This window comes from Palaemon carinicauda, chromosome 31 (assembly GCF_036898095.1).
Source record: "Palaemon carinicauda isolate YSFRI2023 chromosome 31, ASM3689809v2, whole genome shotgun sequence".
Lineage (NCBI taxonomy): Eukaryota > Metazoa > Arthropoda > Malacostraca > Decapoda > Palaemonidae > Palaemon > Palaemon carinicauda.
Genome location: NC_090755.1, coordinates 12,426,071 through 12,453,863, shown reverse-complemented (window position 1 = coordinate 12,453,863; position 27,793 = coordinate 12,426,071). Strand labels below are relative to the sequence as shown.

Below are 27,793 nucleotides of genomic sequence, written 5' to 3'. Positions count from 1 at the left end.
AAGATTCGCTAGAGCTAGAGGCTTTTCGAAGGAGGCAGCCAGAGCGATTGCCAGAGCAAGGAGGGTATCCACTCGTAGAGTCTACCAATCCAAATGGGAAGTCTTCCGAAGCTGGTGCAGAGCCAATGCAGTTTCCTCTACCAATACCTCTGTAACCCAAGTAGCTGACTTCCTATTACATCTAAGGAATGTGAGATCCCTTTCGGCTCCTACGATTAAAGGGTACAGAAGTATGTTGGCTTCAGTTCTCCGCCACAGAGGTTTGGACCTTTCCTCCAACAAGGACCTTCAAGACATCCTTAAATCTTTCGAGACTTCTAAAGAACGTCGTTTATCCACTCCAGGCTGGAATCTAGACGTAGTCTTAAGGTTCCTTATGTCTCCTAGGTTCGAACCTCTCCAGTCAGCTTCCTTCAAAGACCTTACTCTCAAAACTCTTTTCCTCGTCTGCCTTGCAACAGCTAAAAGAGTTAGTGAGGTTCACGCCTTCAGCAAGAACATTGGGTTCACATCCGAATCAGCAACATGTTCTTTACAGCTCGGATTTTTAGCTAAGAATGAACTTCCTTCACGTCCTTGGCCTAGATCGTTCGAAATTCCTAGCCTTTCCAACATGGTGGGTAACGAGCTAGAAAGAGTTCTTTGCCCTGTCAGAGCTCTGAAATACTATCTTAATAGGTCAAAACCTATACGAGGACAGTCAGAAGCCTTATGGTGTGCAATCAAGAAACCTTCGATGCCTATGTCCAAAAACGCAGTTTCGTATTATATAAGGCTTCTGATTAGAGAAGCCCATTCTCACATGAAGGATGAAGACCTTGCTTTGCTGAAGGTAAGGACCCACGAAGTGAGAGCTGTAGCCACTTCGATGGCCTTTAAACAGAACCGTTCTCTGCAGAGCATTATGGATGCAACTTATTGGAGGAGCAAGTCAGTGTTTGCATCATTTTATCTTAAAGATGTCCAGTCTCTTTACGAGAACTGCTACACCCTGGGACCATTCGTAGCAGCGAGTGCAGTAGTAGGTGAGGGCTCAGCCACTACATTCCCTTAATCCCATAACCTTTTTTAACCTTTCTCTTGAATGCTTTTATTGTTGTTTTTTGGGTTGTTACGGTAGGCTAAGAAGCCTTCCGCATCCTTTTTGATTTGGCGGGTGGTCAATTCGTTCTTGAGAAGCGCCTGGGTTAGAGGTTGTGTAGAGGTCCTTTAGTATGGGTTGCAGCCCTGTATACTTCAGCACCTTAGAGTTGTTCAGCCTCCTAAGAGGAACGCTGCGCTCAGTAAGGAAGACGAACTTATTAAAGGCAGAGTAATGGTTCAAGTCGACTTCCTTACCAGGTACTTATAATTTCATTGTTATTTTGAATAACTGATAATATGAAATACGGGATACTTAGCTATCTTATAGTCATGTACACTGGTTTTCACCCACCTCCCTGGGTGTGAATCAGCTACATGATTATCGGGTAAGTTTAATATTGAAAAATGTTATTTTCATTAGTAAAATAAATTTTTGAATATACTTACCCGATAATCATGATTTAATTGACCCACCCTTCCTCCCCATAGAGAACCAGTGGACCGAGGAAAAATTGAGGTGGTGTCAACAAGAAGTACTGTAGTACCTGGCCACAGGTGGCGCTGGTGAGTACACCCCCTTCTAGTATAGTGATCGCTGGCGTATCCCTTCCGTAGAATTCTGTCGGGCAACGGAGTTGACAGCTACATGATTATCGGGTAAGTATATTCAAAAATTTATTTTACTAATGAAAATAACATATTTGCTGGTTTACTTTCCAATTGATAAGGGTAGAAGAGACTTTAGCAATGGTAAGCGGCTCTTCTAGGAGGACACTCTAAAACCAAACTGTAATTCACATGGAAAAAATCATCCAACAACAGGTACATAGTAGGTTGCCTAAGGCACGAGCCACTCGTTGAAATACAGTACTGCCAATAGAGAGTTATTGGGTCCTTTGAATGGCCAGACAATACTGTATTGGATCCCTCCCTGGTTACGGCTCATTTTCCCTTTGCCTGCAAATAGTCTGGCCTATTCCTTACACATTCTATTCTTTCCTCATGCACTTGACAAGACTAAAATGACTGAAAAATTCTTCTTCACTCAAGGGGTTAACTATTGCACTGTAATTGTTCATTGGCTACTTTCCACTTGGTATAGATAGAAGAGACTCTTTAGCTATGGTAAGCAGCTCTTGTAGAAGGACACTCCAAAATCAAACCATTGTTCTCTGGTCTTGAGTAGTGCCATAGCCTCCGTACCATGGTCTTTCACTGTCTTGGGGTAGTGTTCTCTTGCTTGAGGGTAGACTTGGATACACTATTCTCTGCTATTTCCCTTCCTCTTTTTTGACATGTCTATAGTTTATATATGAGATCTATTTCAATGTTGTTAAAGTCCTTAAAATATTTCATTTTGATAGTATATTACCTTTTTTGTAGTTTATATCCTTGTTTCCTTTCCTCACTGGGCTATTTTTCCCTGTTGGAGCCCTTTGGTTTATAGTATCTTGCTTTTCTAACTAAGGTTGTAGCTTAGCTAGTAATAATAATAATAATAATAATAATAATACTTGACTACTTTCCCTATTGGGACCCTGAGCGTAAAGCATTCTCTTTATCTAAATTGAGATGCCGTATAACTTTTAACTATGATAGCAACATTGTGAATGATTCTTATGTTGCTTTTGACCTTTTATTAGTTGATGACATTCTCTATTTATCATCAAATCAATCCGTAGCAAGACCATCTGGAAAGCCTGGAAGCAGATCAATCTTGCGAGAAGGTGAACAAATGGATCATGGATATTAGTAACCTGGCTAAAACGAAATTGCTGGGGAAGGAAATTCAGCCCCGTGTAGACGCCGGCAATTGTGTCGAAGAGGCGATACCAGAGATGGAAGTGGAAGGGCAATTCACTGATCAAGGACAGCCTGTGATTTCTCCATGTGAAGAGAACACCAGGCCCAAGATGGATCAAGATCACTTTGACGAAAGACTCATCGCTTTTATTTTGGACGAGATGCTTCCAATTTCTGTTGTTGATAACCAGAATTTGAAGGATATGTTCACAGGTAAGACCAAATGTAAATCAACAGGCAGTAACTGAGCTGTTTATCATATTACTGTAGTTATTATTACCTCTGCCAATGAAGTTGGAAGGAGGTTGTTTTTGCATCTGGTTGTGTGTTTATTTGTGTGCGTGTGTTTGCGAACAACTTCCGGGCCACAAATGTAATCGTAGAGTAAGGAAACATGCAGGGATTAACTGTTATGTAAAAAGCTGGAAATGATTAAATCTTGAAAGGTCAAGGTCAAGGTCAAGCAAAATGTCCAATTCACGTAATCAGCCATAAGTTTGGACATCGTTGTCACAGAAACTTTAAACTTGGTTCATATTTGAGTGTATGAAAATCCATGCCAATTAATTCATGTTAAGGTCAAGGTAGAAAAATAAGCTTCCGCAGTGGAGTTCTGTGCTCTGCTGAGTGCCTCTCTAGTTGACACTTTGGATAAAATCTCTCTTTTACAGGGGTGTATCCTACGCTGAATTTAATACCAGGACAATCTCTGGGACTCCGCATTATCAAACGGTCGAGATCCATTCAAAACAGAATTAAGGAAGATCTGGCTAAACAGGCGCACATCTGCATGACGGTGGATGTTTGGTCATCAAAGGGAATGTGTTATGTGAGAGTTACAGTCCATTGGGTGAGTCAATTTAGAGTTGAATTTATTTACATTTTCTCTACATGTTACAACCATGTGTTAGAAAAGTTATTAGAATCCTGTATTGTGAAAGTTCTATAACTAAAACTTATTTGATTACATATTCAAAGCTAATCTCAAGAATACTTTTTAAAATGTTATAAGTTGTGACTTTTTCTAAAGAATGCTTTTTAAAATCTTATAAGCTCTGACTTTTCTCAAGAATACTTTTTAAAATTTTATAAGCTTAGACTTTCGGTTGAATGATTCAAAGTATAGGAATGTTGTCTGTTATTTTTTTATAAACAAGTTAGCACTTTTAAGGCATTCATTATAATTTTTACTCTAAATCTGCTAAATAGGTAGTAGGTTGGCCAGGGCACAAACCACCCATTGAGATACTACCGCAAGAAAGTTATGGGGTCCTTTGACTGGCCAGACAGTACTACATGGAATCCTTCTTTCTAGTTACGGTTCATTTGCCCTTTGTCTACACACACACACACCAGGTAGTCTGGCCTATTCTTTACATATTCTGTCCTCATACACCTGACAACACTGAAATTACCAAACAATTCTTCTTCACCCAAGGGGTTACTGCACAGTAATTGTTGAGTGGCCACTTTCCTCTTAGTAAGGGTAGAAGGGACTCTTTAGCTATGGTCAGCAACTCTTCTAGGAGAAGGACACTCCAAAGTCAAACCATTGTTCTCTAGTCTTGGGTAGTGCCGTAGCCTCTGTACCATGGTCTTCCACTTTCTTGGGTTAGAGTTCTCTTGCTTGAGGGTACAGTCAAGCACACTATTCTATCTTATTTTTCTTCTTGTTTGTCAAGTTTTTATAGTTTATATAGGAGATTTTTATTCTAATGTTACTGTTCTTAAAATATTTTATTTTTCCTTGTTTCCTTTCCTCACTGGGCTATTTTCCCTGTTGGAGCCCCTGGGCTTATAGCATTCTGCTTTCCAACTAGGGTTTTAGCTTAGCAATTAATAATAATAATAATTATTATTATTAAGCTCATTATAATGATACAGTATTCATTCTTTGTGTTGACTTTTTGTGCCTCACTGTTGTTGTTTGTTCTTGTCACTCATGAATAGCAAAGGCAAGGGACATTAATAATGTCATTTATGAGGTTTCTGAAATGACTTGATGCGTTGTCGTTATCTGCATGATGTTTTTCATCAAAAGAGCAACGCGGCTATTTTTCTGCCATTTCCCTTATCATTGAACTAGGTTTCAAGTACAGTATTTTCTTTGATAAATAATAATGTAATACTGTATACAGAGACCCTACTAAACCACTAATGTTCAAAGCAATGGTAAAAAAAAAATGTGGAAATCAGGAAATTCATGCTCCTGTCAGTCTGGCATGAGTTATGTACTGTATATACAGTATCTATACTCAATTTATATTAATGAGGCATATTTGCACTGATTCGCAGGGGTGCCCTTTTAGCTTGGAAAAGTTTCCTGCTTGCTGATTGGCTAGAATTATTTTGTCCAACCAATCAACGATTAGGAAACTTTTCCGAGCTAAAAGGGCACCCCTGCGAGTCGGTGCAAATGCGCTTTTTTTAAATATAAAACATACCCGCTGGTTATATAAGAATGGCTAGCGTCCCTGACGCCTCGGCAGGAAATTCAAAAATCCCGCGTGGCTATCGCAGATATGCTAGGTGTACACTAGTGCCCTCACGGTACAACAGGTGGAACTATACCAACCTCTTCAGATTTTTCCCTGCCGGCATGGCCGTTGGTTCTATTGGAAATTCACTCTCGCTTTTTACTCTGTTTGGACGTTATTTGGTGATGTATTAACGTTCTTTGAGTTTAGGCTTTCGCCTTTTTCTTTTATTTGAAATGTGATCACGTATTTATAACTTAAAAGGTAAGATTAAAAGGTTTATCGATCTATTTTAAACCTCACGAAAGCATAGGAAGAAAGGTAAACATCTCGTCCATTGATGACGTCACAGCCTTATGTCGTAGGCTATAAGTCCGACTTGCTTTTACAAAGAATTATAAGTGAATACTTTCGTTTGAAATATTAAGTTATAAATTTAATTAAAGGATTATTAATCTAAGAAAATTTTATCCTTTTAATAGTTCTCTTGAGGTAATCTTCAATCTGTTTGCAAAGATTAACTAGCGTTCAGTTGTTACGCAGTAATCAGTATTGTTACAATATTGCAATATATCGTAGAGATTTTTATGAATAGTACATTCTTCTTACTTCTCAAGTTTTTTAGTTGTACTGTACTATATAAAAGGAACATTTTATTTTGAAATTAATTGATCCTGTCAGTATTTTTCCTTAGTCAGAAATTAAAGGAAGTTAAATTTCACTTAATGTTTATACGAATCGATGTAGCACACGGTTCTATGTATCGTTGTTTCCGTAGTGGAATACTAAGATTGTTTTTATATTAAGTGCAAATGTTCCAGTAAATACGAGTAATGATTCATCTCTTATTGGAATTCCTTAATTTAAGGGTTTATTTTATTTCATAAATTTTATACCTACTAAGGTAATACAATATTTAATATTTAATTTGTTCCGTAACCGAAATACAAACCACGCTATTTACAAAGGGTTACCTTTTAGCGTAGCTGAAATGGCGAGCCATTAGAATTTAACGAGGGTGTATTACCCCCGCGCTAGTTAGCGGGGGGGTAGGGGAGTGGTAGCTAGCTACCCCTCCTCCCCCTCACACACAGGTGAATACTCACTTTCACTTTTGGCTCGGACTGTGACAGACGTCTCTGTCTTGGTCCTCTCTTGGCAGCCATTGTTTGTTTTGTCTTTACTTAATCGCTTACTTTTCATTTACTCAATATATATGTAAACATGTTTCATGTTTGTATATATATTTGAGTATAGAAATAAGTAAGTTTCCTTTTCAGATTTGTGGTGTAGTGTACGATATCTACGTGGAGGCCTCGGTAGTTAGGCCACCACGGCGTAATTTTATGGGTGGCGATCGAGTTTGACTTATGTCTTTCTCTCTCTCTCGAGGTCGTTCACCCTTTTACTACGTGTTACTACGCCCTTGTAGCTTCCTTTCCGTGTGGGGGGGGTTGCTACGCCGTACGTTTGTCTCAATTAGTTATGAATCTAATTGTAGTTGTTTTTTGTTTTTCAGCTTGTAGAACGATTCCTTTCGGGGTTTTCGTTCTTTCTTTAGTGTTCATTCATTTTTAAATTACATAATTACATAGTTACATAATTATAATTGTTATACAGTGAACCCTCGTTTATCGCGGTAGATAGGTTCCAGACGCGGCCGCGATAGGTGAAATTCCGCGAAGTAGTGACATCATATTTACCTATTTATTTAACATGTATATTCGGACTTTTAAAACCTTCCCTTGTACGTAGTACTGTTAACAAACCACCCTTTAATGTACAGAACACTTAATGCATGTACTACAGCACCCTAAACTAAAACAGGCACAAATATTAAAGGTGATTTTATATCATGCGTTTCCTAAATACCTAAAAAGCACGATAAAAAATGGCAACCAATGTTTTGTTTACGTTCATCTCTGATCATAATGAAGAAACAAACTCATTTAGTGTACACATATATGTATAGGTTAGTTTTTGCATCGATTATATTGATTATACAGTACTGTATGTTGATTTTTTTATTACCAATGTTTTAGTTTACGTATTTTTCTTAGGACTTCCAAATGAAATGTTTTTCTTTATGATGCCGCCTGAAACGACGGCGTCATAAAGTACTGTACGCTCAGTAAACAACCACGCTCAGAACAAACAAGGCATTTAACGTGCATGATGATAGTGATAAATAATGATACAGTACAGTATTTACAGTAAAAGCATTTACAAAATATGTTACCTTACAAATATAATTTACCGTATCTATATAAAATCATACAGTACTGTACAGCACATACAGTATTGTACGTAGCAAAGCAGGAAAACAATTTACGAGAGAGAGAGAGAGAGAGAGAGAGAGAGAGAGAGAGAGAGAGAGAGAGAGAGAGAGAGAGAGAGAGAGAGAGAGAGAGAGAGAGAGATTGTTTTACGTACGTACAGTACGTGTAAATGTAAATTTTAAACAAAAAATCAATTTACGAGAGAGAGAGAGAGAGAGAGAGAGAGAGAGAGAGAGAGAGAGAGAGAGAGAGAGAGAGAGAGAGAGAGAGAGAGAGAGATTGTTTTACGTACGTAAATGTAAATTTTAAACAAAAAAAATATGATAGGTTACAACATGTAGACTTTTAAAACCTTCCCTTTAACTTAATGCATACAGTACGTACAGTACTAAACTATAAAACAGGCACAAATACAGTTTTAGAATGTAAGAATATTAAAGTAAAAAATAAAGATTGTTACTGTACTCACCACGAAAGAAGTTGAAGAAAAACTTGAATGATGATGGCGATGAATTTGCTGCACAGTAGAAATGATGATGATGAAGCTGATGATGTGTTCTACTGTGCAGCCAGCTAGTATTTTACGTCTCTTCAGACGGAGGTGTCTTTTCCTGGGACACCTCTTCAACTTCTTCCTGGGAAACTTCTTCAATTTCTTCCGAAGGCGTACTAGCAGGAGGAACTGGCTCTTTTTTGCGAGGCTGGAAGAACATTGTGATCGGAAGTTGTTGCCGCTGCTTCTTTTTTCGATCCAAGAGCATTTTGTAGGGAGTCATTATGTCATCAACCTTGTTGCAGAATTGCATCGAGCGAACCATATCCTCGTCCCACTCTTGCAACATTTCTTTCTACTCCTTCGCATGGTTGCAGGCCTTGGCAAGCCGTACTAATGTTAAGCCCGTTTCTTCGACATTTTCTTGGGTCTCTTCCTGGGTTTCACTCTCTTCTTCTCTTGCCGATTTCGTCAGGTCTTCGAGGTCTGCGTCAGTTAGGGGCTGGGAATGGCAGTCCAACAACTCGTCGACGTCTTCAGTCGTCATGTCGCCAAACCCGTCACCTCCAATTATGGCAGCCAACTGCACAGATTTGCGTACTGCAGAGTGTTGGATTTCAGCAGGTGTAAATCCCTCGTCGTCGTAAACAATCTGGGGCCACAACTTCTTCCAGCTCGCATTCACAGTTGCAGGTTTCATCTCTTGAAGTGCCTTCTGAATATTCTGCAGGCACGTGGCTATGGTGTACTGCCGCCAGTACGCCTTCAAGTTAAAATCTTCATCCTCATCATCTTGGGCACCATCCACACATGCAACGAGGTCCGCCAAGGTGTTCTTCGTGTAGAGGGCCTTGAACGCCCTGATAACCCCCTGGTCCATCGGTTGAATTAATGACGTGGTGTTGGGTGGCAGGAACTCAACCTGAATGCCCTCATGCGACAGGTCAGTTGCGTGTCCACCAGCGTTATCCATAAGGAGAAGGATCTTGAATGGCAAGCCCTTCTCTAAGAGATATTTGCTGACTTGCGGGATAAAACACTGATGGAACCAGTTGGAGGTCAGCATCTTCGTAATCCATGCTTTTTGATTATGCATCCAGTACACGGGAAGGAGATTCTTATTTTTATTTTTCAAAGCGCGAGGATTTTTCGACTTATAAATAAGCCCCGGCTTTAGCAAAAATCCAGCAGCATTGCCACACATCACGAGGGTAACGCGATCCTTGAATGCTTTAAAGCCAGAGGCTTTGGCTTCCTCTTTGAACAGGAAAGTTCGCGACGGCATTCTCTTCCAAAACAAGCCGGTCTCATCCATATTAAAGACTTGTTCCGGCTTGTATCCACCTTCGGCGATAATATTCTTGAACGTCTGGTTCACGTAAGTTTCAGCAGCGGCAGTGTCAGCCGAACCAGCCTCCCCATGCAGGGAAACGCTTTTCAGGGCGAAGCGTTTCTGAAACTTCGCGAACCATCCTTTGCTGGCGGAAAAACGTTTCTGAGGCTGGGAATCAGTGGATGTCCCTGGTTGAGGATCATCTGCATCATCATCATCTTCAGCATGGTTGCCGTCATCGTCTTTAGGTTCCTTTGCAGCAAAATTCTCATATAAGCTCAAAGCCTTTGTTTGGATGGTGTTCGTATCCAAGGCTATGTTCTTCTTCCGGCAGTCGGCAATCCACACAGCTAAAGCACCTTCCATGCGTACGATCGTTTTATTACGCGTTGTAACGACTCGCTTCGCTGATCTGCTAAAGGTGATTGCAGCCGTCTTTCTAATGTTCGCCTCGTCCTTCTTGATATAGCGAACAGTAGATTCGTTGATGCCAAAATGGCGCCCAGCGGACGCGTAACTTCTACCATCTTTTAACATATCGAGAAGCGTAACCTTCTCAGCTATCGTCATCATCCTTTGGTGGCGTTTAGGCTCACTACCAGCCTTAAGAGAAGCAGAACGCTTGGGAGCCATTACAGTAGGATTTGACAAAAAGTTCAACTTAAAAATGTCGCACACAGCACAGATTCACAAACTTAAGAACGTCTACTCAGCGATACGCGGGAACAGAGAGTGGACGATCCGGGCCCGCGAGAACCTAGATGCTGCGGGTTGGAGATGATGGCAAAACACCAATCACAGGCTAGATAACAAAACTTGAGTTCTGATTCGTCATCTATCAGCGCTTGAACCAATCACAATCCGTCTTACAGTATATGATGCGTAGGTTACCAACTCATACAAGATGCCCCGCGCATACCGAACGTACGTATTAATAATAATAATAATAAATAATGATAATAATACAGTACAGTACTGTAATAATAATAATAATAATAATGATAATAATAATAACAATCATAATTTTATTAACAACAACAACAATAATAATAACAATATTTAATAGCTTTACGTATGCTACAGTGTTTTATTCTTTTGTAGGATGTGTGTGTGTCTCTCTCTCTCTCTCTCTCTCTCTCTCTCTCTCTCTCTCTCTCTCTCTCTCTCTCTCTCTCGTACGCTTATTCGAAATGTGATTTTTGCAACAAAGAATATTATTGGATGCAGTACTGTACTACGTACGTATACATACAAAAGATTCATGGAAAAGAAGCACATCCATTACATTTGTAGTACTGTACGTACAGTAGTAGCCATCAGCAGCCTTACACCATTCTAATATTGTATGACTGCATCTGATTTGCGTTTCATGTTCGATTTAATTTTACTACGTACTGTATACAGTACTGAATTATCGTATGATAATACAGTACAGTACAGTAATACAGTAATAATAATAATAATAATGATAATAATAATAACAATAATAATCTTATTAACAACAACAATAATAATAATAATAATAACAATACTGTAATAATAATACAGCTTTACGTACGCTATTTTACGCTTTTGTTGTACTGTAGGATGTGTGTGTCTCTCTCTCTCTCTCTCTATGTATCTCTCTCTCTCGTACGCTTATTCGAAATGTGATTTTTGCAACAAAGAATATTATTGGATGCAGTACTACGTACGTATACATACAAAAGATTCATGGAAAAGAAGCACATCCATTACATTTGTAGTACTGTACAGTAGTAGCCATCAGCAGCCTTACACCATTCTAATATGGTATGACTGCATCTGATTTGCGTTTCATGTTCGATTTAATTTTACTACGTACTGTACTGTATACTGTACAGTACTGTACAGTATTATCGTATGATCACATTCTCTTTTCGTGTTTTATTTCTTTCTGTGCTGAATTATATATCATATGTAATGCAATGAACAATCAGTAAGAGCAGATATTACTAATTACAGTATTAATGGAATTACAGGTAACAAAATATCGTATTTGGTTGTCTTCAGATTTCGCGGTATTTTCGAATTTTCCGGAAAATCCGCGATATGTATATATATGGGTTATGGAAAATACCCGCGAAGTGGTGAATCCGCGATTGTCGAACCGTGAAGTAGCGAGGGTTCACTGTAATTCTGTTTTGGTTACAGCTCTCCTTCCGCGAGTGTAAGTGGTTGTGAGGGCACGTGCCTGTTGTGTAATTCTTGTTCCTTTCCCTCGGGATTCCTCTTCGGAGCCTTCCCGGGGGAATGAATGTGTACTAATATTATTTGTTTTATTTTTTTACAGTTACCGATCTAGTTCGTTTCTGTAATATGGCAACGGTGTGAGCTGTCTGGTTGAGTCCTGGGGATTCGGCTGTTGCTGCCTCCCCCCTTGTATTTTCGTCAGGGGCGTGTCTCCTTCTACTGGAAGTACTCCCGTGACGACGGACAGCTCTCCAGTTCATTTTAGAACTCTCAGGAGGCTTGCCTCCTTGGGCGGGTAACTTTCCTTCCGAGGGAAGTTTTTCCTGTCCAGGCTTGAGTTTTTCCCCTTTTGGGGGGTTCTTCTCTTGCCTTTTTTTCGTGCGACTATGCTCTTGGTGCTGAGCGGTCGCACCTGCAGTTTCGCTCAAGGGGCTGGGCAACTGCAGGAGCTCCTCTTCGGAGGATTGCTCCTTTTAGGTCACTGGCTGACCAGTCTCTTCCACGAAGTGTTTCTCTTTCGTTCGCGAGAGAGTACACTCATAGAGACTCCTCTTCGGAGGTTTCTTCTGTTGCTGTTGCTGTTGGCCTCCTTCGCCGTAAGGCCCACCGTCCGCCTCGTCGTAAGGGCCTCTCATCTCCCTATAAGGGTGCTTGAGGCGCCTTTTTGGATCTCTGTTTGCAGCCTACAACTCCTTTTTCTCGATCTTCCGCCTTGGTGCAGATGGACAGCAGTCTGATCTAGTCTTCCGACGGGCAACGGTTTTCCCGACGGACAACGGTCTTCCCGACGGACAGCGGTCTTCCGACGGACATCAGTCTCCCGGCGGACAACGATCCCTTCGGGGCAAAGGGTTGCCCCCACGGGGGTTCTTCCCTTGCGTGTCAGGGTTTCCCTGCCCGCCCTTCTGCTGTGTTCTCTCCTGCTCCTGCTCAGTGTTAGCACACAGGCGCTCTTCTGCTCATCAGCGCTCTCCTGTTCGTCAGCGCTTTCAAGATGATCATCCCTGCGGTTCCTGTTGGTTCCTGTTACGTGCCCTGTGCGCCCACGTTCGCCTTCGCGATCTAGAACTTCGGTTCAGGTCGGGGTCAAGGACTCTTCTTCTTTGCGCAGGCTTCCACGCGTAGCCTTCTGCTCGTCAGCGATCATCAGCTCGCCAGCGATCATCAGCTCGCCAGCGATCATCAGCTCGCCAGCGATCACCTGTCTCTCGGCGATCTCCGGATCATCCGCGTGTGTTACAGCCGGCACGCCAACGTTCTCCAACACTTCTGAAGGAACATGGTTCGCCAGCTACTAGCTCACCTGCGGATGCTGATCGCCATCGCGCGACCCTCAACTGCGGATGCTGATCGCCATCGCGCGACCCTCAACTGCGGATGCTGATCGCCATCGCGCGACCCTCAACTGCGGATGCTGATCGCCATCGCGCGACCCTCAACTGCGGATGCTGATCGCCATCGCGCGACCCTCAACTGCGGATGCTGATCGCCATCGCGCGACCCTCAACTGCGGATGCTGATCGCCATCGCGCGACCCTCAACTGCGGATGCTGATCGCCATCGCGCGACCCTCAACTGCGGATGCTGCTCGCCATCGCGCGACCCTCAACTGCGAATACTGATCGCCATCGCGCGACCGTACACCTGCGGATGCTGATCACCATCGCGCGACCCTCAACTGCGTATGCTGTTCGCCATCGCGCGATCACCCACCTGCAGATGCTGCTCGCCATCGCGCGACCGCCGACCTGCGCATGCTGATCGCCATCGCGCGACCCTGGCATGCTGATCACCATCGCGCGACCCTGCGCATACTGATCACCATCGCGCGACCCTGCGCATACTGATCACCATCGCGCGACCCGGTGCATGCTGATCACCATCGCGCCTGCACATGCTGCTCGCGATCGCTCACCTTCGCATACTGCTCGCCAACGCACGATCGCTCACCTGCGCATGCTGCTCGATCATCGCGTCGGCATAACACAACGCGCCATTGCCAACCTGCGCGTTAGCGCTCACCAGCTCACCACCGATCGCATGTTGATCCATATCGCCAGCGGTCTTCCTCGCCCACGCGGCAACGCGTTTCCTCGCCATCGCGCTAACGCTTGCGTTCGCCGCCTCGGACTCGCTCTCATCCACCTGCCCACCCTCACGACCGCTTGCCTGCGCGCCCGCGCGACCGCTCGCCTGCGCGCCCACACGTCCACGTGCCTGCACGTCTACGCTCATGCGCGTCCGCGCCCATGCTCTCCAATGTTCGCCCACGCGCGAACCAACGGTTTTTCCATCGCGCGGACGGATGGTGTTCCGTCGCGCGAACCTACAGTGTTTCTTCGCACAAACGTCGGCTTATTTCTTGCAGTATCCATTGCTCGTCTATGGGTTATCGCTCGCCGACCACCAGCTCTCGCCCTCCTTCTGCCCTCCTTCTGCGCTCCTTCGCTCACCTTCGTTCGCGTTACCGCGCATGGGCGCTTCCACGTTCGCCCACGCAAAAATCTTTGAATTTCCGTCGCGCGAGCTCCAGGGCGATTGCGACCACGATTCCCAATGGGGTTTTCGCAGCCTGGCCAGCCTGGCGAGTTCTTCTGGAGCGTATTTCCAGAACACGGCCTCACCCCGTAAACGCAGAGCATTGCTTTGCAAGAATAGGAGAAACTTAAGGGAGATCTGAGCAACACTCCTCTTTCCTGAACCTGGGTTAGCCCTTCCCCGTCATTCCCTGGAAGGATTTTTGGCGGGGGGGCTTTCCGTTCGAGATTTCTCCATCGGACAAGGGGTGACTGCTTACCTCTTCCTCTGGGAGCTTACCAGGTTCTTTCCCTCCTAGGTTATGGCCCGAGGTTTGGTTCAAGGAAGATCAGGGGTACTTTCCTCCTCTCGAGCTCAGGCACCTTGGCCTTTCGTCGTTAAGTATCTAACTTGCGGACAAGCTCGATGTTGTACCATCTGGACGCGCTGACTGAGGGCTTCCTTCGGGTGTCTCATCTGTGGAGGTCGACGACCTCAGACACCCTTCCATCCTTGAGAAGAGTTTGTTTGTGCCCAAGGACAGAGACTTAGACAGCTGCTGTGCGGAGGAAATCGACTTCCGGTTTCACCCCTCCAAGGCGCTTTCTTCCAGACTCTGCAGGGCTCCAGCGCCCTTTTCTTTCAACCACGTCGGCCTAAGTTATCGGCTACGACAACTGGGACAAGGTGTCCAATTGCAGTTTCCTCCTGTCAGGAACAGATGGCACGGGAGACTCCCCCGGGGGGGCATAGTCCTAAAAGGAGTTCACAAACTCTAGGATTGCAGGTTTTTCGCTGGGAGGATGCTTAAGGTTACTCATCCGAATGACAGCTTCCCGATGCCCATTCCCGCACAATCTCTGTGATTAGCCAAGGATATCGCGCCTGCCGTCTCTGTCAGCGAATTCAGTGTCTCTGAACCTCTATGCCATAGCGTCAGCAGAGTTGCCCGGTTGGGCAGAATGATCCATACCTTAGGCGAAGGTCTTCCTTAGGATCATCGACGGCTTCACCCCCGGCCCCCTCAGTCGATCCTTTCTTGTAAGGAAGGATCTGAGAGGGGATGTCCGTAGTCGACCTCTCAGCCCTGATCAAGTTTGTCGAACAAACTTCGGCCAGCGTAGACCAGCAGAATCGATCAGACTGGTAACGAGGCGACAGGACTCCTTAAACCCTGGATCGGAAGGACGGGTACTTTCAGTTTCCATTCCATCCATCTTCCAGGGTGCTTGTCGAATTCAGCCTAGACTGCAAGTATTCCTGCTTATGATGCAGTGTGGCTATCCCGCCGTGGCATAGCAGGTTTGTTTCCCCAGAGAACTCTCCCTGCCTTCCTCTTGGCCGCTCAGGTGCAGGCTTCCGCCTCCTCTGCTGTTTGGAGGGCTGGTCAACTCCGGTAGGCTCGGGTTCGACCTTCAGCGCCGGGACAAGCTTCCGGATGCTTACCATGAGTGTGGGCTCATGGTATTTTGCTTGGAGCCTTCTCTTCCTCTGCCTCAACATCTGGAGTATCTGGCCATGATATTGAGTCAACGGCCTTACCACGTTGGAAACCCCGCTTCTCGTCCGTCGAGCGAGGTTAAGCAACGTCGGTACTTGGATGGGTGACCACCTGGGGACGCCAGATTCTGTTACCACATCCTCCGAGCCTTCCTTTCGGTTGACTGTGGCAAGACTGAGGAGAGTCGCAGTACCTGTTCTCAGTCAAGCAGAGCTTTCAGCCCTACCTTGGAACGTTTTCTAGTTCTCCTTTCCTCATTGACCCGTCTATAGTCCGAACGGTCGCCTCAGGATAAGTTCCATGTGGGGCGATCCAAGTTCCGGTGGCTTCAGGCAATGTTTAACCGGACTTCCTGGCCCTATGGGACCAGCGGGACTATTAGACCTGCAATGGGTGTTGACCTATGGAGCCTCTTGATGGTAGTGGATATTCTCGTCCTTTCCCCACATTCTTGATGCGGTTCTCGGACTCGTCAAAGGAAAGGGGGGGGGGGGGGGCGGGCATGTTCCGGTCCAGGCCTATGGTCAAGACCTGAAGGATACCTCTCCATCATTCAGGCAGGCTTAGGGGCCTTAGTCTGGCCCCTCTACAGATCCTACAGCTCCAGCCGAGTCGCCCCGTTGCGCGTCGACTTCATGATTCTGGCGTATTCTAACCAGCAGGGGACGCATTTTCACACCTTCACATCTTGCAGTAGAGATACCGGGATGATTGAGATTCTCTCAATACCACCATCGGCTCTCTCATTCCAGGCAGGGGAATGTTCTCTCAGACTTGCAGAGCCTCGTAGAGAGAGTGTACCTGGGGGTCTTTGACCTTGGGTAACCAGCAAATGCTGGTCTGGGGGACCTGATCGCGACAGCTTGGAACCTCAAGCTTTCGCTATTCTTCCCCCCAGTCTCAGACCCCGAGACTCTGGCAAGATGCATTCCGGTGATGGTGGGACAACTTCGACGCCTGCGTCTTCCCTCCTTTTTGTCTGTGGACAATGGGTCTCAACAAGACCAGGTTGTCTGTCAACCTTTCAATGGGAGAGCTCCACTGGGACTATGCGCAGAACGGTTTCTGGACCCTCTGCTTCCCCTGACGGAACTCCCGGGAGAGCTTCTCCCACGGCGCAGACTACTCAAGCAACCACACTGCGACATCTCTCCCGAACCGGGGCGTCGCTTCGGCTTCATGCCTGGAGACACTACGCTTCCTCCTCAAGAAGAGACAACCCGCTACAGTCGCGGTACGGAGGTCGCGTCATCTGCGATAGTCATCCACAGGGGTCTCCCAGGCAAAGTGAAGTCTAAGGTGGTTGGTGCCGTGGGAGATATACCTCTTCCCTTGAGGCCTCTTCTCCAGCAATAACGGTCTTATTGCCTTTCGGCGGGAGGAAATTCCTTTCCGCTCTCGGCAATGAAGCCTGTCGCTCAGCCTTTCCCTGACCTTCAGGCTTAAAGGAATAACTTTTTCCTGCCCGCTGGATCTATCCTCGCTCATGCGAAGCTACGATCGTCCCTGCCCTAGTCGGAGGAAGACCTCCAACTTGGAGCATGGCTCGGACTTTTAGTCCTTTAAGAGATCTTCTCAAGACCCTTTACGACAGGCCTCGGATTGTATTCCGCCTTGGGTCTTCTGCTCATTCTGGCCACGGCCAGTGTGTAAGCAATCTTCTTGGTCTCTTACTACTCCCCCCTTTCTAAGGAAGAGGGGAAGGCAACATTCAGGCTCGCTCCTGAGTTGTTGGCTAGACTCGGAATCTGGGGGTCCCGGCCCTTCGGTCCGATTCATTCAAGATTTCGAGTCTCCATTCTGTATCTGATGTCCCAAGACCTTCTCTTTCTTGCCAGTAAAGGAATCGAGAGGTTAGCGCTGGGAACAGCTGCAGTTTGTCCTCAGTTGCAGCCGATTTGGGAGCACAAGGAGGACATGTTGGGAGAGTCACCAGTATACCTCTTCAGCCCGGACTCAAGGACATTCATCTCGACCTGTCTCCAGACCCTCCCCCGTCACGTCGCCCTACAGCACGATGTTGGATACATCGCAACGTCCCTCGCCTTCGAGTAATACTAACCTGTGATGCAGGTGCTACAAGCTGGAGTCTGGAAGCGTCTAATGACCTTCGCAGCCCGCTTCCTGCAGGGCGTGACCCACAGTAGTCTCGATACGTTTTCTATCGCTCTGTGGTGGCTACACAACAGCTGGTCTAACCTCAGGCTCCTTTTTGGACAGGTAGCAGAAGGTTGAGGGCATTGTTATCAGGTTTTAGTCTGCATGAACGAAAGAAGTATGTCTGGCCCTTACTTCTTTCTTCATCATCCCCTCTACGGGGAAGCAGCATCCTGGTCTCTGCATAGCTGACCTCGAACCTCTGCAGGTAACTGTAAGTTTACTTGTGAACGAAGGTTCTGTTGAATTATGAAGTTGTTAGAATATTCCCTCCTAAGTACTGTACATGGTCTCCTCGGCTCACGGGGGAAGGGTTGGAGGGTGACCCAGACTTTGAGTCCGGAAGGTCTCACCTCCCACTCCAGAACCTTCGTTCACAAGTAAACTTTCAGTTCTGGAGAGGGAGGTCTCAACCTTCCGGACTCACCAGTGGTAGCTAGGCAGATGCTTCAGGGGGCTTGAAGATGAAGTCCAGCGACCACAGCATTGAAAGCTCCCTGTAAGCCGAGGAGAGCATAGTAAGAGCTGAAGACAGAGTCGCTTCTCCAATTCATTCTGGACATGATTTCTTGTATAGATACTCCATTGTATAGCAGTCTTGATGAAGCTTGACCCCTTATAGAGTGGAAATTTGTTGACTGTTTAGTTGCATTTGGGTCGGCTCTGAAAATGCACTCCCTAAAAAGTTGTCTCATTTTTTGTTGAGACATTATCTTGAAGTGTTCATCTAGCCATATGTGGTCTTTCCTGTCTATGTTTCTTTCCATACAGACTTTGTTTGTGTATTCCAAATAGAAGTTCAATTGTCTGACTGGACATATTTTTGGTCTGTTAGGAAGCTTCCTAAAGCTGATCTCTATTGGCGTGTAGTTGTTCTTTTGCTTTTTGGCCATGAAGGAAGGGTGGTTCCGTAAGACAATGTGTTCTGGGGTGAAGGTGCTCCTGGAAATGCAGAGATTGTTAAATTGATTTGCTCTTAAAGGGCAAGCTAAGGCTACTAGGAACAAGGTTTTCTGTGTCAGTAGTAAGGTAGAGTTATCTCTTGTGGTGTTGAGAAACGAAATTACTTTGTCTAGATCCCAGCCAGGGAACTGGTGAGAATTTCTAGGTTTCCTTCTATTAACTCCCGATATCATTGCTTTGACATATTTGTCTTCTGCAAGACAGTAACCTGGGAAATAGCCTGACAAGATAGGACCTAAAGCTGCTCTGTAGCTCTTCAGGGTGTTGTAAGACAGTCCCTTATCTATAAGGTGATTGAAAAATAAAATAATTGCTAACAGGGGGAATTTGTTGTCTCTTCCATACTCCTTGTGAATGAAACTTTTAAAAATGTTGTATAGGTTTTCATACTTGTGCAAGGAGCTGTCCCTCAAGCTGACAGCAATTTTGGAGCAAACCTCAGGAGGAAAGACGTTAGGGAGCTGATCCTTTAAATTTTGAAGGCGATCAAAGTTGATTGGAGCTTTGCTGAGGGTGAGATACAATCCTTGAGAACTATCTGGTAGTCTTCGATCTTCACAATATATCGTTTGTGCTGCTTCGCGACTGACTTCACTAATGGAATCCATGGTTCCGTCCCCTGCGATATGGTGCAGAAAAGCATATTATTATTGCATTCTTTATTGATTTTAAAAGCTACTTTGTGTAGTAAGAATCCTGGTGGAAAGGCATAGAGAGGTGTTGATCCCTTCCAGCTAATCGTAAGTGCATTATTGCTGATGGCTTTTTGGTTTGGAAGAGATGAACAAAACTTTTTGCACTTAGTATTGAAGCCATTTGAGAACAGATCTATTTCCGGGGTGAAATTGAAGTCAGAGCAGATTAAGGAGAATAGACTGTCACTGAGGGAAGTTTCTGTGTGAATGGAACCCAGGTCCCTGGAAAGTGAGTCTGCGATGGTGTTACTTACTCCCCTGATCCATCTGGAATTTATCTGTATGTTGTGATCCTTCATGGTGCTAAGTATTTTCCTGACTAGTTCATGAGCTAACTTGTTTCTGATACTACCCTGTTTCCTTAGCCAACAATTAGTAACCTTTGAATCAACATGTATTAAGACTACCTTGTTGTATAACCTTGTGATGAAGTGTTCCAAAGAATAGAAGCAAGCTAATAACTCTCTTACATTGATGTGAAGGGAGGATTCTTCATTTGTCCAAGTTCCATTTATTGAGAGTATATTACCCGCTATTACTAATGCACCTCCCCAACCCTGGTTGGAAGCATCAGTGAAAAGTTCTGCATCTATCTGTGGTTTTGGAATGTTAACCTCTCTGTACATTTGTCTCTGTTCCCATGGCTTTAGGTATTTTTTGAAGGTGTGGGGAATGATTTTGTACCCTGAATTAAAATAACTGTGGTATCTGTGGAGATATTTAAGATGGAATCTTCCCAAGCTTGTATAGGATGCACTGAAATTTAAAGCTCCGATTAACATTTGATAGGAATGCAGGTCAGATTTAACAGAGTTGGAGAAAGCTTTGGCCAATTCGACACACTTCTCTATGTTTTTCCCACTGGGATTCATAGTTTTCTTAATCATATTGTAATGCACTCCTAAAAATTCAATTCTTTGAGTCGGTTCAATTGTAGATTTTTTAAGTGAGATATTCCATCCTAAGTCTGACAAGATCTTAATGACTAGCTGAATGTGATTTTTACATTTTACATAATCTTTTGCTAATATAAGAATGTCATCAAGATAATTGAATATTAAGATGTTATATGAAGTTCTAATATACTTGATCACTGTGTACATTATCTTTGAAAAAATATAAGGTGCTGTCTATAGTCCAAAGGGTATCACAGTCCATTTGAACTTCCTTTTACCTAGTTTGAAGGTTAGAAATTTCTGGCTACTTGCATGTAATGGAATGTGCCAATAAGCATCTTTTAAATCTAGTTTGCAGGCCCAAGAGTTTAGATGTAGATAGGGAAATATAGTATTGGCCTTGAGCATGGTAAAAGAAGGTTTTTTAATCATGGTGTTGAGCACCTTCATGTCAAAGATTAGTCGTACTGTTCCATCTGGTTTGAATTTATAAAATATGTGGTTGGAGTAGTAAAAGGAAGTTCTGGAGATCTGCTCTATGACACCTAGTTTTAGCAGTCTGTCACATTCACTTTCCAATATTTTACGCTTGTTAATTGAATAAAATCTATCTTTACCTGTTCTTTTTAATGACCTCTGGGCTTTAAGTTTATTATTAAACGGAATTCTCACCCCTTCATTGATAATTTTACAAGCAAAAGAGGCATTAGGAAGCTTTCTCCAACTATCAATATTCATCAATAATGACTTACCTATCCTATTCTCTGGGGGGCTCTGGGAGGAGTTATTCATTGGGTTTGAGGCCAAAGGCAAGGTCTCTTTACTTCTATCTTGATTTATAGCATTTGGCCCAATGTCATGATGGTCTGGTGCGGAGCAAAGCTCGTTATTATCTGGTGCTGAGCAAAGCTCATTAACCACTGGTGCTGAGCAAAGCTCGTTATTAACTGGTGCTGAGCAAAGCTCATTAACTGGTGCTGAGCAAAGCTCATTATTAACTGGTGCAGAGTAAACATCGTTATCAACTGGTGCATAGAATACTGGTGCTGAAAAAATCTCTCTTTGAACTGGTGCGGAGCATGGCTCAATTTCTATGGTCTTTCTTTTCTCTGGCTCCTGAACTATTAGCTTGTCCATTTTGTGACCTCCCCCCCCCCTGTACCCACCTCGCCTATTACCTCTTCTAAGCGGCTGAGACTTGAATCTAAAGTTAGGGTTGCCTTTGAGGAAACTGAACCTTCTTCCCTGAAATCTGCCCCCGAAGTTGAATTTCCTACCCCTGAAGTTTGCTGCCCCTCCTCTGAGGAGGGGACCCTTGTGAAAGCAGGCAGCAATGGCTGATTTTTGGTCTTCAGTTAAATTCCAAACTTCTTTAATGTCTGCTTTGATTATAAGATCTCTTATTTCTTCCTTGAGGTATCTAGGAAGTGCTCTGCTTCTGAAATTTCTTATCAAATTTTGTATGAGGTCTATGCTCCTCCTTAGGGGACCAATAATAATTTTGGACAAAAAATCAATGTCATTTACTTTGGAGGGGTATACAATGTGTGCCAGTGCTGCATGCCCTTGAAAGGCAGAAATACTCATTTTAATATTTTCAATGTCATAAAAAAATTTTCTCTTATAACTGTCATCAAATACCTTACCTTCAGGCCAGAAATTCAACTTTGGAGTATTAATTAATTTAAAAAAGTCTGAGAACTCCTTATTTTGACTACTAACAAAGAATTTATCCCGGTTATCACTATGGCCTTCACTGAAAGTTAATGCTACTAGTGAATTATTCAATTGAATTTTCCCTTCTCTATGAAAAGATGGTTCAGCTTTGAAATTGGTGGAAATATATGAAGGAATGGGTTTATTGAAGGTAAGAAGGTTGAAATCTTCGTAATCACTTTCATCTCCATTATTATAAAAGGAAAAGAGGTCTAAATTTGCACTTTCAGGTAATTCAGGTGATCGTCTTGAGCGCTTAGTAGGAGGGGGAGCCTCATTCTTCTTAGCAGGTGAACCACTTCTGCCGAGATGAATGTTTAATATCAGTGATTTATTTACCATAGATTAATTGAAATTTTTGTTCAACAGGTATAGTAAATATGGACAGCAGCGGACCTAGAAGGCTGAAGTCAGGCAATGGGGTTCACGACTCAAATAGCCCTCTTAGGTTAATTCAGTGCCATATTTAAGTGAATGATAAGTTTAAAACTGTTATTATTAATAAACTAGACCTGCCTCATGTGTAACCCTTATCAGATAGCCCCCCAGGGCCTAGGCTAGTGTCGATGGGTTTAAAGCGAGAAATGTAAGCTTGAACTTACCTGTGGTCTAGCCTACTGCCTATTAAGCTGCGTGCTTTTGATGTGTCAGGCAAGCAATTTGTTTGTGTGCTTAATTATAATTTTGTAATATATAAAAATTGGAGTATTTAGTTTGTTTATACCAATTAATCGTGTAGTAATCATGCACATGCTTTGCTTAAGCTACTTACGCTATGTTCGGAAGTGCCTGCTCTAAGCATTCAAATCATAACAACCTTACGTATGGGGGCCGCCATTTGCATTTGTGACGTCATTAGTCTAAATCAGCTGCTTTCCATATGACGTTTTCGTTGTAAACAGAATTTAAAACCTTACCTTTTCTGGATGATTTTCATGAGAGTTTGATTCTGTTGGAGTAACATATTTACGATATCAGAATTAGAAGGCATATCACTATCTGCAGTCGATTGTGTTCGTTTTTCGTTACTGATTACGTTCTCCTCTCCGCTGGAGTCTTCGCTAAGCCGATGCACCTCCACGGAGGTAAGAATTTGCCTAGACATAATTAAGCCGTGGGCTGAGATATTACTCTGGTTGCTGAGTGCAGAATAATGAAAATCAGCAAATATATGTTGGGAGCAGCGGGAGGGAAAAAGAGGAGAACGTTCTGTGCCGAAGTCAACTTCTGAAATGTGACTTACATTGCCGAGTCAACCCGCTCGTCACTGGTAACTCCGCCCAAGGGGCGTGGTTTAGGGCTCGAGCCGCCGCTTGGGGGGGTTCCAGGGGGGGTGTATAAGCTACCACTGGTGAGTCCGGAAGGTTGAGACCTCCCTCTCCAGAAACCATGCTTCCTTGTGTTCCGAGTATTGAGTCAATACTGTCGCGTCCCCCATACCCTGACGAGGTGGTATTGGGAACGTCCTAACCCAGAGTTCCTTCTGGAACTCCAGGTCAACTGCCTAGGACGGGTCACACTTCTTCCTTCACACACAAGCTTACGTAGGCCACATGGTTCCTTGCGGAGCAAGGAACTTGTGAGGTGCAGGGACTCCTTTTCTCGAGTGCGACTCACTCGGATTCTGAGTCCCCGGGTAAAGACAAAGCCAGTATGGCTGGGGACTTTCCACCCTTCCTAAGGGGTAAGTCACCCTTTGTAAATAGCGTGGTTTGTATTTCGGTTACGGAACAAATGACAAATTCGAAGATAATTTGTATTTTTCCTAACCATACAAACCTTAGCTATTTACACATATTTGCCCGCCAGCCCTGTCCCCCAAGACAAGTCCTACCTCTAAGTGAAAGTGAGTATTCACCTGTGTGTGAGGGGGAGGAGGGGTAGCTAGCTACCACTCCCCTACCCCCCCGCTAACTAGCGCGGGGGTAATACACCCTCGTTAAATTCTAATGGCTCGCCATTTCAGCTACGCTAAAAGGTAACCCTTTGTAAATAGCTAAGGTTTGTATGGTTAGGAAAAATACAAATTATCTTCGAATTAGTCATTTTTCGCTGCATTTATATGGGATTCAGTAATTTTTCATTCCCATTCGGACGATTGATAGAATTGTAAGTCTCTCTGTAAATGAGTTCATTTCGTTTGAGAGAACGTATACTATGGCTTTCAAATGATTGTGAAACTTTCTTTTAACAAAGAATAGAATGAAAATTTTTAGTGTTAAATTACGCAGTGAATTTTATTCAGTGGAGAGTGCTTCTGTTCGGATCTGTCGTTATCCTAGTCTTAGACCTCTGTCAAGCTCCCGGGAGGGGAGAAGTTAAGTCGAACGACGAAAGGAATCGAGAGAGTAGCTAGGCGCTACAGTCTTTTAAGACCCGAACAGAAGTCCTCTTGAGCGCCAGGCAGGCGCCAAGGCGCTCACCCTCGTTATAGATAGAGTGAGGTATTAATGTTGTCAAATATTATACGCGCTTTTCAGGCGCTGAGCTGAAAACAATATTAGATTTGTTCTGCATATTTATGTTTCAAACAACAGCTCTCGTTGATGATGCAGTCTTATCTTCCGGCTGTTGATGGTGATCCTGGGCGTTAGTCTTCGGTGGTAGACCCGTTGTCGCACAGGCGGCCTATCGTCGCTGGGACCGACGTGATATCGCACAGGCGGTCTCCCAGTTTCACTGTTCAGCGGCAGGTCGATGTAGATTTGTCTCGGCAGAGCTCTGTTTTCACAACAGCTATTAAAAGAAGCAGACAGCCGATCGTTAGTTTAAGCGTGACGACGTTGCCAAATGGCAGGCGCGAGGCGCAAGCGGAGCCTGAGCGGAAACGTAACGAGGCTCAGAAGTTGATTGATGAAGGCGCTGAGTGTCGGCGCAAGCGCCAGCGCCAGGCAGGCGCCAAGCGCCAGCGCTACGACCCACGCCAGTCGAGTCATGAGTGGGCAGAGCGCCAGCGCGAGCAGCGGCGGTAGCGCGAATATCACGTGAGCGCTGCGCGCCAGGCCGAGGCGAAGCGCCAGCACCAGCTAGATTTAATCTATTATAAAATCAATCGTGACAGCAAACCAAGGCAAGTGGCTGTCAATTGGATGTGGATATGGATCAACGCAAGCGCGCCCATGTTACCACTGATGCGCCTGCTTAGCTCCAATCTCTGATTTGTTAGAAGTAGACCCGGATGAGGTTCTCTCTCACGAGGATCAATTGGAGGATATCTCAGAGAGAAAGGAAGAGAAACCACCTTAACATTCGGTGGACTAAAAAAAAAAAGCTAGTCTTCTCGGAATTTTTTCCAGACTATTTTACACCAGTTACTCTGCGATCTCCCCCTTATGAGTTTACCTTAGGCAAGGCAGTGGAGACTTCCTTCTATACAAAAAAGGTGCTTTCCCGCTCTAAGAGAGTATTGAAGTTAATAAGAGCGTGGATGGATTTAAGGAAAGCTCTGGGCAGGACATGTTTCGCTTTTCCACCAGCCTAGTTAGCTTCTAAGTCAAACGTTTGGTATGAGACGGGGGAAGTCTTGGGTTTGGGAGTTCCGGCGTCTGCGCAGGGAGACTTCTCAAGCCTCCTGGCCATGAGAAGGAATAGACTGTAGTGGTCAATGTCGGAGTTTGACCAGCTCTTGAAAGGATAGTTCAGAGAGTTGAGGTATTTAATTTACTTGAGTGGTCACTGGGAGTCTTAAGCAGAAGAGTAACCAAGATAAAGGACACGGACATAAGTAGTCTTATCCAACTTATGTCTTGTATGGACAGGGCAATCAGGGATGGTTCTAACGAACTGGCTGCTTTACTTACTGCAGGAGTTATAAAGAAAAGAGCTACTTTGGGTTCCTTCTTTTCTGCGGGTATCACTCCATGTTAGAAATCGGAGTTGCTTTTGCACCCATATCTTCTGCTCTTTTCCGCAGGATTTAGTTAAGGAAGTGCCTGCAAATTGGGCTCAGAAGGCTACTCAAGCTTTGGTTACTAAAACAGTCAGTAAGGTTTTACCTACGCCCTTCTCTTCTCGTAGAACTAAGGAGGAGACATTATACATTATTCTCATTCTGCCCAGCCTTTTCAAGGTAAACCTGTAGGGAGAAGTACTGTACTTTTAAACCAGAGGCAAGGAAGCAAAGGAAAAGAGGAGCCAAGCCCAGTCGAGGCAGGCTCTGACTGCTCTCCCCTTCAAGCAGCGGGGGGAGCCAGGCTAAACAGCTTCTGCAGCCCTGGTAAAAGAACGGAGTGGACCCTTGGTCCGTACGTCGTCGATTTGATCAGAGCGCAGCTTCAATCGGATGACGTTTGACGTTCTTCCTGTCTACTAGACTAGGAAGTTAATCATCATGTAGGCACGCGGACAGAACTTGCTCTCCCAGCAGGTGCGTTGCGATTCTTAAATGAGAAGCAATCGGGTGTGTTTTTTTCTTCCACGAGAGGAGCGGAAGTTAGAAGAGTCATATATAATCCTGGCTCTTCCTCTGGAATCTGAAGCACAGTCAGGGAAGATAGACTTTGTCCTCTTAGAAGGTTGCAGAACCTAGACTTGGTCATCAACAAACAGTACGTCCCAGACCTTTCAGGAGTCGTATGTTTTCTAGTAACTTATCCCTCAGTTACTGATGGTTGCCGGAAGTTTTTTCTGTTGAAAAAAGGCGACGTGTCAGCGCCAAAAGCACGCAAGACGCATTATTCTTCGAGAGAAGAGGTGCTCAGTTTGCTTCTGTTTACACTCGCTCTCCGCCCCCAGTTTGAGGAATTGTTTAGTTCTTTCTTCTGGGGTCGGGCGACTACTGTTAACGATATCTCATAGCATGGGATACGTTCAGGTCACGCACAAGGCGCGCTGGGAATGTCATAGGGACTCTCCCAGGTCGCTCACGGGGCTGCGGTTGATGATCTCTTCTACCCTTCGCTCACGTTTGAGGTGGCGCACAAGCTGCCCCGCGAGTGTAGGGTTGGTCTGAGCTAAAGGAGGTCAATTTCATCTCTTTTTTAGCATTTACAATTCTTAACCCTTTTACCCCCAAAGGACGTACTGGTACGTTTCACAAAAGCCATCCCTTTACCCCCATGGATGTACCGGTACGTCCTTGCAAAAAAATGCTATAAAAAATTTTTTTTCATATTCATGATAATTCTTTGAGAAAATTCAGGCATTTTCCAAGAGAATGAGACCAACCTGACCTCTCTATGACAAAAATTAAGGCTGTTAGAGCAATTTAAAAAAAATATACTGCAAAATGTGCTGGGAAAAAAATAACCCCCTGGGGGTTGAGGGTTGGAAATTTCCAAATAGCCTGGGGGTAAAAGGGTTAAGGGGAAAAAATATTTTCTCCTAAAAGAGTGAAGACTAGCATAGATCAAAGGGATTTAAGGGATGTTTTTTCCTTTAGTATAATATAGCATAGTTCTCCGATGCTCAGTAGCGTCTCCTCGCAAAGATACGCTCTTGTGTTGGGAAGCAGTAGAGCAGACGCCTGTAGCGGCTCAGACGTGCATGTGGGCTCAGACGCTGACAGTCAAAGTTGATCCTTTCATCTAGTTGTCCCATCCTCGCGATCTGTGGGATACGCGTCTCCACTCATACGGACGCATACTACACGCGAGCATCTCTCGACAAACATGGCATCCTGAAATTCTAAGCAACCTAGATGCATGTGGCAGCCGGGACATATACTGGAT

At 44.4% G+C, this 27,793-nt stretch overlaps 1 protein-coding gene across 2 annotated transcripts in view; it reads left to right on the top strand.

The window, feature by feature from the left end:
- The window catches only part of LOC137624293 (uncharacterized), a 41,156-nt gene that overhangs the window by 8,926 nt on the left and 4,437 nt on the right, over window positions 1–27,793 (top strand). For both annotated transcript variants that reach the window (XM_068354858.1, XM_068354859.1), the window contains 2 exons: window positions 2,766–3,099; window positions 3,558–3,736. In XM_068354858.1, the coding sequence (XP_068210959.1) occupies window positions 2,766–3,099; window positions 3,558–3,736 (513 nt within the window). The remainder of the gene's footprint in view (window positions 1–2,765; window positions 3,100–3,557; window positions 3,737–27,793) is intronic.